The 12,837-nt window shown below is 34.8% G+C and overlaps 1 protein-coding gene across 1 annotated transcript; it reads right to left on the minus strand.

The window, feature by feature from the left end:
* Positions 1-3,834: 3,834 nt before the first annotated feature.
* Positions 3,835-9,372, minus strand: LOC115965356 (putative uncharacterized protein DDB_G0294196). Its single transcript, XM_031084557.1, has 2 exons — positions 8,849-9,372; positions 3,835-5,153 (listed from the first exon to the last, which is right to left on the minus strand). The coding sequence occupies exons 1-2, from the start codon at positions 9,257-9,259 to the stop codon at positions 4,056-4,058; spliced, it is 1,509 nt and encodes a 502-aa protein (XP_030940417.1). The 5' UTR covers positions 9,260-9,372; the 3' UTR covers positions 3,835-4,055.
* Between the last annotated feature and the right edge of the window lie 3,465 nt (positions 9,373-12,837).

A 12,837-nucleotide genomic window follows, 5' to 3' on the forward strand; every position in this document is an offset into this window, starting at 1 on the left:
ATGCAATAAAGCTAGTATAATTGTATTAGAACACTAAAAACCACCACCGAGAAGGATGGTCTAGTGGTCTTGGCGCAAACGCAAGAGTGCAACGCTGCTTAAGGTCCCATGTTTGAACTCCAATAAGCGGAACGTGGGAATTCTCTCCTGCAACTAGATCAAGGGTACTAGTCTTTTCGTGGGGCTAGGGTGAGGTCTGTTGTCAACTCGGACAGCAGTAACTATGATTCAATCCAACATTCCCTAACGGGTAAGTACCTCAGTGGTCACATCTATGAGGTCCGCCACAATGATCACCCCCGTTCACCACCCCCCCTCCCCCGGCTCACCCATTTTTGTTCATAAAAAACATTAAAAACCTAGATAAACAAGTGGTAGCTACTAACCACTACCCAGCTGGGCGAGTTGGTTTCTCCTTAAGCACTAGGGATAACAAGGGGGAGTGGCTTTGAGATGTTGGGTTGCAGCATATATATAAATATATATATATATATATATATATTTTTGTGAAGAATTGCAGCATATATATTATATAAGTATTTTAACCATGGAATAATAATAATATGTGGTTTGGGCCTTGGACCCTTTAGCCTATATCATAGCACTAGTTGTAGAAATAATGAAACTTTATTTATCCTATAAAAAAAAATACAAATTTATTTATTTATATATTTAAATCTATGAAATTGGACCCTATTTTTCATCCAAGTCCTAAGATTGTAATAATAGTTTGAAAGGCTACCCTTCTGTAAATTTTGAAGACTATTTCTTTTTATCATATTTTTCTACAACAAGATTTTGATAATTCAATAGTCAGGTGGGGGATTTGAACCTAATGTTCCTTTTGAAAACGTCAAAAAATGCCAATCAATTGAGTTATAAAGCTCTTGACACACAACAAGATTTTGAAAATCCAAAATATAAATAAATATATATATATATATATATATTGTATATTGTATATTGTATATCGATTACTATTTAACTAACAAACTCTTGGATATCAAGATTCTACAACCGATCTATATACCAATTGCTATTCAATTAACAAACCCTTGGTTATTGAGATTCTACATGTGATACTTATATTGCATTTTTTGCTATGAAAATATATAGAAAATAAAAAAATAGAGTTATGCTTTTGTTTTTCTTTTTTTAAGAAAAATCACATTAAAGGTTCTAAAATTTTAGTTTTTAACAACTTAAAAAGTTTATTTATTTTAACACCTCACTTTACAATACACTCAACATTAAGGTAACGTTTGAATTGGGCTAAAATGTAGTGTGTCTGCGCGCACTGCGTTTCAGCCCTTTTTTTTATTATTATTTTTTTAAAGCCGATTTTGTTGACTTTCAACGTGTGAACAGTGCACGAGTGCATTGTTCACGGAGCCACAAATATCACTTTTCAGCAACTTTTTCATTAAAAATGGGTCCCACGGTATTATTTACACATTTAACAATTATTTTGCTACAGTGTTTTCAGTTTTCAGTTTTTAGCTGTATCCAAACAGACCCTAAATATTATTTTTTAACACTTCATTTAAATATTCTTTCTTTATTCTTTTTTTTTTATTCTTTCTTTTATCACTCAAATGTTGTGGGTTTTTTTTATTTTTTCTTTTTTTATGGTTTGGGTGCTAAAATAACATTTGATGTGAATGCTGAAGAGAGTCATGCTCAATTTCAGTAGCCCTATTAAAACGACTACATTTTTGGTGGACAACCTACAAAGAACCCGCATTGGCTGAGCTTCTAGGATTTGTTTCATCCCACTACGTCAGCATCACATAATGATCCCTTCAATTTGTTCGAAAATTTAAATTTATAATATATATATATATATATATATATGATGCTTGACACTTGTCAAGTTGTATATTTGTGCTCCTCAAATAGAATGAGAAGACCTTGATATTAGGTCATACCTATCCGAGGGGTAAAAAATGTCCAGCTGACTAATTTTTCATCATTAATTCTAGGAACACACCATTTTACACGATTTTTTAACAACTTTTTGGTAGAGAAAAAATAGTCGGTCTATGTGAAAGTAATAGGTAATCAAACAAAATATGTCATATAAGATAATTGTTTAAAAGGGTGTGACAAAATTTATGATCCTAAAATAACTCATTTTTCATTCAAAATAAATAAATAAAAGGGTGACAAATTTTTCATTGGGCTTAAATAAGGCATTTTCATGACAGAACTAAGGGCACTTTTGGTACATTATAATAGACATTGGAATGGAATAATTATTCACATTTTCATCACAATGAATTCCTTAAGAACAATTATTATTTAAAATAAGAAATAATTATTTCTTAATAGCTTTATTTAAAGTCAAGCTACTTTTGTTATGAACATAATTGAATGTTTGTTTGGATACTTGCAATTTCCTGTAACTTATTTGATAGCGTTTATCAAAATTTATAATTTTTGGTAGCTTTTATATTAAATATACGACGAAAAGTTAAAAATTAACTTATTTAAAAAAATTTTAAGTTAGATTATTTGTAAAAGACCGAAACAAAAAGAAAAAAATAAGTTAGATTCTTTGTAAAAGAATGAGACAAAGAGCAAAAACTAAAAAACTTTTTACCTTGTTCCCAAACACTCATTAACTGATGAGTGCTTGAAGCCCAATTGGATGGGGGTTGGGGACCCCAAACCTCTTTTTTTTTGGGTGAAGAGAACCCTACGATATCAATACATAAATTTGACAAAAAAAAAAAAAAGGCTTAGACATGGGTGAAGATTCCTCAGCACTTTCGAGACTCTCAATTTGGTAAGCCTTAGACATGGGCTTTCATGTCATGATGTAAAAATTGATCCTTGGAAGGAAACACAGATTTCCCATTGTTCTTGTCTTTTCAAGGGGTGATTTCCTCCTCTAATTGGCACTTTCTTCTTATCCACAAGCTTTGTATTTGAGGGACAATCCCTATTTCCCATCAGTTTGATATATTGAATCATTGTTACTGTTATTACAGGAGGAGCTATTTGTGAAATAGTCATTTAGATATCTGGGCCCGTCTGTTTATGCTTTTGATGAGTGTTTAAAAATTAAAAGTGCTTTAATAAGAGCCTTTATAGCAAATAATAATGATGATAATTATTTGGCAATTTCACCAAAGAACTTTAAACAGGATGTGAATGATGTAAGGAGATCCTTAAAATTGTTTTCAATTTTAAGACTAATATAAAACTAAAATTTAAAGTTTTGAAGAAAACACTACATATTATAAATCCATAAATTTAATGGACTATTTATTGTAATTTGTCACTCACTCAAAATACTAAAGAGCTTTCTAGTTAAAACTATAATTTATATCAGAAAGTTCTATTACTAAAGCTCTACAGTTTTTTTTTTTTTTTCCTCGATAGGACGTAAAATTGTATTAAAAATCATAGTCAAACCAAGTACACTAAAATGTACCGAAGGGGCAAAAGTCCAGAACCAAAATTATACTAAAGCTCTAGAGTTAAACCTCTACTTCCTATAACAATGGAAACGAGTGTATTATCTGCAATTGATTGGCAGCCACTCATAGTAAGAGCAATCCATTTTGGATGATCAAGCCATGACACCAATAACCAATTAGAAGAAAAGAAGCAGGATTAGAAAACTTTGAACTTCATAAAACACCTCATGTCAAGAGAGTAAAGTATACCACTCAATAGTTGATATATGAGCAGAGAAGTGAGCTGGAAAATTAAACAGAATTTTCAGTCACATACAAAACCACATAAATGTCAGAACAAATCTCAATTTAGATAGCAATAAGGAAATGGTGTGAAAGAGCCGTCAGTGAAACAATAATGTAGATGCAGTGTCAGTGAAACAATATTGTAGATACAGTATTAATCGATTAAGAAGACATGGTACTACATCATTTACAGCATCATGTACAGAAATAAATCAACCCAGCCATTGCAAGAACACCATATATTATCTGCCAAACCTACAACTAGATTAATACTGAAGACACAAGACACAGTACAACATCATTTACAGAAATAAATCAAACCAGCCATTACAGGAACACCATATATTATTTGCCAAACCTACTACCATGCGACTCGAGTTCCCCATCATTCATCATCCTATCAAGCACCACATTGAGATCCACTGATTGCCCAGTCTCTGTCAATTTCCTTACTGTTGCTCTCACCAAGTCCCTTCGGAATCCCATCACTACAACCTTGTCAACAACATCATCGGTTGGTATGCTGTCTCGAGTCCCACTAGAACTGGATCCATCATCCACACTAGAGGAGATAGGTAGTGCATGCGGTAGTATCTGGGCAGTTGGCAGTCGTGAGTTGCTGCTTTCACCACTTTGCAAGGGTTTCATTGTTGAACTGTTGTAATGGGAAGGATATCCACTATAAGAATGCTCATAAAAATGTGAATGCCCAGGTGGTTGTGAATGCCTGGAACTGGATGGGAACCCAAAATTAGGATCACGGGAGGGTTGATCTTGCATCTGCTGGGAAGAACCCAAATAATATTGTTGGGAGGGGGAAGCAATGCCAGGTGCTTGAGGGGACCTGTGATTGCTTGGCGGGTAGCTTTGAGATGGCATGTATGGTATTTCTTCAGGATGATGGCTAGATGGACAGTGGACTTGGGGATTAACAAAGCCAAGAGAAGGGTGCTGTTGAGGTGGCTGTGATACCTGGGAGATTGGAGGAAGTTGAGGTTCTGGGTGATAATGTTGATATGGTGGTGGAGGTGGTTGCTGCATTGGAGGCAGATGGTATTGCTGATGTGTGGATTCTTGAGTATGCACAGGTGTTGAATAGTAAGATTCAGGCTGAAGAAGAGAGGGGATCGGGTTCTGGGATAATTGGGTAGGTATCTGTGCAGCTGTTGCTGGAGATGTTGGTGATGAATTTTGAAGAGGTACGTTTGGAAAAACATTAAAAGGGAGAGCAGGAAGTTGTTGTGGAGAAGCAACAGGAATTGGAACTGGTTGGTGGCTTTGCTGAGGGGCAGATGACAATGGTTCTTGAGCTGAATTACTTTGACCAGTTGTGATCTTATTTTGTGATTGCTGGTTATCCTTCGACATTTGAAGCTTTGCAAGCTGCAGCTGAGCCTCTGCTATCTCTTGTTTATCCTTTAAATCTTGAATACCACCTTGAACCTGTAAAACATCATTCACAGACAAAATAGAACCAGATTAAAGACTTGCTGCATTGACAAGCCTTATAAAAAGTACCAGCTAACCCCAATACAATTCTCGTTACCTGCCACCCCCACCCCCCCCCCGGGCGAAAAAAAGAAGAAGAAGATGCAGGAGTATAATGCATAACATGGATGATGATGATGACACGGCGTGGTTAAGTGGCACGAGGGGTGACATTACTACCTGGGAAAATCATTACACTTGCTTCAAATGGAATTAAGGGCATCAAATGCACTGCATCATCCAATCATTTTCATTTTAAGTAAATCATAGATAAAGCATTACAGAGGGGCTTCTCTTTCTGTTTCAGTTTTGGCAGAGTCTTCTTTTTTCTCTCAAATTCAAAATGGTAGTTTTAATGTCATTCTGTAAGAGAATTTACTTACCATTTAGAAATTAAATAATATAAAAAACAAAAATTGACTAATTCTCACCAGAGAGTTGTAAATTTGTAATTATATCATACATATGTGAATTCTGTCATTGAACATTGACAACTTAGGCTTAAAAGAACATGAGTACATGATAGTCACTACTAACGACATGCAGAACCAATGGACATGATCCATTTAGAGCATACAAATTTTATGAAATGAGAACAACCAGCTCTGCCAATAACCTAAGATCATCAGTTCAGCTTCTAGATAGTAAATATGTGTTGTATGCCCGTTTTGGTTAGAAATTTGATAGGTCATATTAAGTCTCCATCTCTCTGCAGGGAGATTATAACACAATGACAATATTGTTAGGTAGTTTCTCTTCACTCATAAACTCACTCCAATGGAGAGAAATGAGTTCCTATAATTTGAACTGAGGTCAAAGAAGAGAAGGAGTTGCAATTTTATTTAAACTGAGGGCCATGCTACCAACAGGCAACACGGGCAGTGCCCAATTGCTGCCTATGCGTGAATCAAGTCATGGTTGCATGCTGTCTACGCAGATAGCAGACAGCAGCCCGTGGCTGCATGTTGCCTCCATTGCCTCATGGCTGCATAGTGCATGCTAGTTATTGTCAGTGGGCCATCCATACTGTTGAAGATTTCCATTTAAAGCAATCTTGGCAAAATAGAGAGAAAATACAATACAAAGATTTGCATGGTTCAACAGTGTGCCTATATCCACAAGAGCAAGAGGCTGAGAACTCCACTGTGTGAAAACGAGGGTTTACAACATATTTATACCACCCAATATACCCTTATCATACCACAGAAATGCGGAACCCTCTAACCTAGAGACTTGTGTTTACTTCCTCATTTAGAATATGATCTACTATCACTAACACATAAAAATTTGTGTTTTTTTTTTTTTTTTTTAATTATTATTATTACAATATAGGGAACCTTTCTAAAGAATAGAACTTTGCACTCGCCTCTATCCAATAAAACCTACAGGCAACCAAGTAATCCAGGGGCATTCACTCCTGAAGGGATTAGGGGTTGATAAATACTATTACATACAACTTATTTTATTATAATTATTATAACATAGGGAACCTTTCTAAAGAATCACACTTTGGACTCCTATGCATCCAATAAAACCTACGGGTAACCAAGTAATCCAAAGGCATTCACCCCTTACGGGCTTAGGAGGTGATATATACTAACACATACAAATTCTTTTATTATATTATTATTATAACATAGGAAATCTTTCTAAAGAATAGCACTTTGGACTTGCCTCTATCCAATAAAACCTATAGGCAACCGGGTAATCCAGGGGCATTCACCACTGACGGGCTTAGGGGTTAATAAGTACTATGTTACTAACACATATAAATTCTTTTACTATTATTTTTATAATGCAGGGAATACTTCTAAAGAATAGCCCTTTGGACTAACCTCTATCCAATAAAACCTACAAGCAACCACCGGGTAATCCAACAGCATTCACCCTGACGGGTTTAGCAGTAGATAAACACTAAGAGCATTAGCATTGGGAAATGCTAATGCTATCCTATTTTACCATTCTAAAACACCACTTTATCATTATACCATACCATTTTATCATTTCTCCTACATCCAAAAACTCTATTTTTATTAAAATATTATTTTTTAACCATTTTTTATTATTTATTTCCAACCGCTATATAATTTCAGATTGCTGGAAGCTTCTTCAAATTTTTCATCTTTTTTTCACTCTCTCTCCCATGCTCTCTGTCACTTGCTCGCTATATTTTTTCAGATTGCTGGAGTTCTTCATTTTTTTCATCTTTTTTTCACTTTCTCTCCCATGCTCTCTGTCACTTTCTCTCTGCCCCTCCATTTCCCTTTTCTATGCCTGACTGCCTCTCGAGTTTGTGGGTCTCTCTGGTGCTGGGTGTGGCTGGGCGGTGGATCGTGGATCGTTTTTTGGTGAGTTTTAATTTTGTTGGGTTTTGATTGATTTTGGTGGGATTTGATTTTTGTGGTTGGGTTTGTGGGTTGATCGGAGTGGCTTTGGGTGCTGGTTGTGGGTTGATCGGATTGATTTTGGGTTGGGGTTTGATTTTTGTGGTTGGGTTCGTGGGTTGATCGGAGTGATTTTGGGTTGGGGTTGTTGATGGGTATGGGTTACGGTGTTGGTGGCGGATTGATTTTGGGTTGGGGTTCACGGTGATGGAAGGTAGGTGGGTAAGTGGGTTTTGGTTGATGGTAGGTATGGTTTGTGGTGGTGGTGGCTAGTGGTGGGTTGATTTTGGGTTGGGGTTTACGGTGGTGGCAGGTGGGTGGGTGAGTGGGTTTTGGTTTATGGTGGTTGATGGTGGTTGGGGTTGAGGTTGTGGGTGGTGGTGGTGGCTGTGGTGGCTATGGCTGTGGTCATGGCTGTGGTTGTGGTGACAGTGGGTGTGGGTAGTGATGCTTCAGCGATGGAGATGGGTGAGAGGCTTGGTGAAGCTTCAGCGATGGTGTTTGGGTCTGAAGAGAAGAGAGCAAATGGAGAAACAGAGAAGGAAGAGAGAAGATTTCGCGGGGAAAAGCATAATAAATTTTTTTTTTTTTTTTTACAATACTGTGAACAGTACAATTCTAAACATAGAATTGTACTGTAGCAGTATTGCAAAAAAATTTGCAATAGTGCTGGATACCATTCTCTGATGCAGAGGGGTTTGGGGATAAAAATGCTAAATTTCCTTTAGATTTGGCATTAGCATTCCCCAATGCTAATGCTCTAACACATACAAAATCCTTTTATTATTATTATTATTATAATGTAGGGAATCTTTCTAAAGAATAGCACTTTGGACTCGCCTCTATCCAATAAAACCTACAAGCGACCACCGGGTAATCCAACGGCATTCACCCTGACCGATTTAGGGTTGATAAACACTAACACATACAAATCCTTTTATTGTTATTATTATAATGTAGGGAATCTTTCTAAAGAATAGCACTTTGGACTTGCCTCTATCCAATAAAACCTACAAGCAATCAGGTAATCCAGCAGCATTCACCCCTGACGGGCTTAGCAGTTGATAAACACAATCACATACAAATTCTTTGAACTAATTTAAACTCCAAACTGCAAAAACAAAATTCAAGCTTTGAAATTAACAGAGCTTTGGTAATCTCCAGATTCTCAAAGACTGTGTTATTGAAAATAAACTCTGAACTATTTTCATAGATAGCAAATAGTAAAGTGAAGTCAATTTGTATAAGCCTTTTATCTTTCTATACCTGTGTGAGAATATTATGGAGCTCTCTGAGCTTGCCATCAGAACTGCCATGGCGAGACTCAATCGAGTCCTTCAAATCGTCGACGGAATTCTCGATGCGGCGCGTTCGATTCTCGAGCTGAGTGAGGCGCGCGCTGATTCCTTCCACGGCGTGCATTAGATTCTCACCCAGCTCCTTCATCTTCCTATCGATCACGGAAATCAACGACTCGGAATCATCGGCGTGTGACTGAGTCGAAGCGAAGGGTCGTATAGGGTGGAAACGGAAGGTCGGAGAGAGCTCGTCGTCATCGTCGTCGTCGTCGTCGTTGTGGTGGTGATGGTGGTGAGGGTTTGAGAATAGGGAGAAATCTTGGGAATGAGATCGAGACAATTCGGTGATTTGCTTGTCCATGAACTCCGACGATCTCATGTTTGTGTGTTTTTTCCCTCTTAATTTTCCCAGATTCCAAACAGAGGCTTACGGGGACTGGGAGAGCTGTAATTGATGAGTGACATGGGTCAAGAACCAAACTGAAGGATTGGGAATCAACTGCCACGTGTTGCATTTGTAAATTTCAACCTTACGATTAAAAGTTTGCATTTTTAACTTCTTCTTTTTTTTTTAAATTATAGGTTAATAATATATATATATATATATATATATTTGGGAGAGTTTCAAAGTTTATCAGTTCTTGTATAAGCGATGACGATTGAATCTCAAATCTTTTATTCAACTATTTAGAGATTTTATCAGTTAAGTTAATTGGTAAATTGGAAATCACAATATATATATATATATATATATATATTTTTTGGAGAACATTATATCTTTAAATTTCTAACATATTAATTCAACAGTAGCAAAGTAAATGTGAGTTTTTAAAAAAGGTAACAAATTAAATCCTATTCTTTCAAAAATAACAAGTTAAATCATGAGGATTCATAAAGAAAAAAAAAATTAAACATAATTTATTTAGGGCAAATTACTATCCCATTTTTTAAGATTTAAGAAATGACAAAATTTAGATACAAAATTAGTTGTAATTTAAAGTTACAACCTTACTGAATAAAATTAATATTATTACATATTTTAAAATTCTAACCGTTGAATTTTATGTTCTTTATACTCTTAGTATACATGTCAAATTTTTTGTCAATCAGATATCATTTACTATATCATCTGTGGGGGGAGGATCTTGTTCCAAGCCCGCAAGCAGTTTGTCCGCTTTGGGGCCGAAGGACCTGGATAACTTTGTTCCTTCAAGCAACATGAGCCGTTTTTGAAACTTACTCCCACATCGAAGAAAGATGCGCCCCACTCATGCCTTATATAACCGTACGATTGGAGCAAGTCTCAAAAACTGCCACCCAAAGCAGAAAATACTTTGATGGGCACTACCCTCAAAAGTGTCTTTTTGTGGGGGAGGATTTTCTTTAACGTGGGAGCAAGTCTCAAAAACTGCTCATGTCGCTTGAAGGAACAAAACCGTGCGGATCCTTCGGCCCCAGAGCAGACAAACTGCTAGCGAGCTTGGAACAAAATCCTCCCCCACAAAAAGGTGCTTTTAAGGGCAATGCCCATCAAAAATATTGTTCGCTTTGGGCGGTAGTTTTTGAGACTTGCTTCGACCGCACGATTTTGTTACCCCAAAGAGCACACCTCTACCACTACAACACGTGTTGTAGTAATACACTCTTACCTTCAGCTAAGGCTTATAAGGCATAAATGGGGCACATCTTTCTTTGATGTGAAAGCAAGTCTCAAAAACTGCTTATGTCGCTTGAAGGAACAAAGTCGTGCAGGTCCTTCGACCCCACAGTGGACAAACTGCTTGCAGGCTTGGAACAAAATCTTCCCACACATCATCTATAAACTTATATTTTATTTATAATTTTAAATTACAAAAACTTGCAATTTAAAAAAATTATTAATGACATAACTTTGATTTTTAATTTTCTAGAAATTTTGCAAGTATGGAGGATATAAGAAGAAAATGTAATCCAATGGTGGATTTGTCAAAATTCACCTCTAATAAAAAATATTGAGTAAGGTTGTAACTTTACGATACAACCAATTTTGTAACTAAACTTTATTATTCGAGAAAATGATAATCCCTCCAAACTAGAAGGGGGAAAAAACACTTTCCTCCCTTAACATTCATTTGACCAAACTTTTTAAAATTAAAGTTATAAATGTTGCATCCTAATTTGTCCTTTGGTTAAGTGCAAATTTCCAAAATTATTATTTATCCTTAAAAGTTTTATTAAACCCAAAATTACTTTTCATGTTTATCTCATAAATTTTTTGATGCAAAGAGTTAATGAGAAGTTCAATTAAAAAAAAATTCATGAATACACAAACTTAAATAATATCAATTGGCAAAGTGCGACTAAAAGCGATTAAAAAATCTGCTTGAGCAACATGTTTTAAGAATGAGTGTTATTTCTGGAGAAGGAATTTGGCATCAAATTAAATGATATCATGCTAATAGTATCAAAACTCAATAAGTGTGAGACATGACAACAAAAAATAGCTACCCTACTAACAAATGAAAAACATGTGTTAGTAGGTAGTTATTTTTACACAAATGTCTCTCATTTATTGGACTTTGATACAAATTATATTTTTTCATCATTCCTCCATACCTGAAGAGAGGAGAATTTAATTTTTCCCATTTATTTAAATTTAACAAAATTATGTTTGGGATTTATTATAAGCTAATGATTTAATTTGTTACTTTTTTATTTTTTAATTTCGGAGTTTAATTTGTTACTTTATAAATTATATGAATTGTTTCTTAAAAAAAAAAAAAAACTATAAGGTTAAATTTATTTTATCTAAAATTATATGGTTTAAAATGTAATTTTTTTAAAGATTTTACTTTTATTCCTTATTAGCATATATTAGTAAAGAAACAAAACATTTTAGCCATGATGTTTACTGTATATCATGAAAACTATATATCATGAAAGATTAAGTTAATCAAATAACTCATGATTTATAACTTAATGCTTTTAAAACGTGCTAAAAGAATAATGGCATTGAAAAAATCATAGAATGAAGTCAAAAATTTGACTTCGACTTCTGCTATATACAAAAGTAATGAGTATTCAATCAAACCAAATTGTCTATATCACTAGACCACTTACTTGCAATCTCACTAAACCCAACCATCTTATATCATACAAAATCATATATTTCAATAATTCCATGATTTTCAGGAAACTCTAACTAATTCAAGCAGTTAAAACGTATTTTAAAAAAATAAAAATAAAAACATAAGATCAGTCAACTATGGGTGCAAAGAATATAAAGCCTTCTGTGATATGGTGAAATATAAAATTAGTCTTATTTATTTATTGCTTACCACCAATAAATCAACTTTCTGCAACCTGGACAAATTGAAATATTATTGAAAACTGTTGAAATATATGTTGTCTTAAGATAAATTTCAACAATTTGAAATAAGTATTAAAAAAAAAATATATATATATATATATATATATATAAAAATTAAAAAATTAAAAAACCCTAAAACAATAACCTTTGCTATGAGTGTCTTTCCAGTACCAGGAGGCCCATACAGCAAAATTCCCTCGGGAGCTTCACTCCAATATTTTCAAAAAGCTGTGGATGCCTAGCAATTCCACCAACTCACGAATCTTATTTATGTTTAAGAAATCAACATAAATCAGTGAAAAATGGAAGACAATGGCTATGTACCACCAAAGTACTAAAACCAACTTATTTATCCACCATAAAGCAAAAGTATTACTATTACTATTAGTAATTAGTACTGAAAAAGATGGCAATAACACTACGATCACAATGTGGGAACTCTAAAATTTTAAACTTTAATACATTGGTGGTGGTGAATGTAGATACTCCTACAACCTTTGAATATAAAGTTGTATAACTTATATTCAAATGCAAGGAATGCCATGACAGTCTTTATTCTACATCTAATTTTCCTACAACAACAATTGCTTATAAAAAAACAATTGCAC

The sequence above is a fragment of the Quercus lobata genome, chromosome 10 (assembly GCF_001633185.2).
Source record: "Quercus lobata isolate SW786 chromosome 10, ValleyOak3.0 Primary Assembly, whole genome shotgun sequence".
Taxonomy (NCBI): Eukaryota; Viridiplantae; Streptophyta; class Magnoliopsida; order Fagales; family Fagaceae; genus Quercus; species Quercus lobata.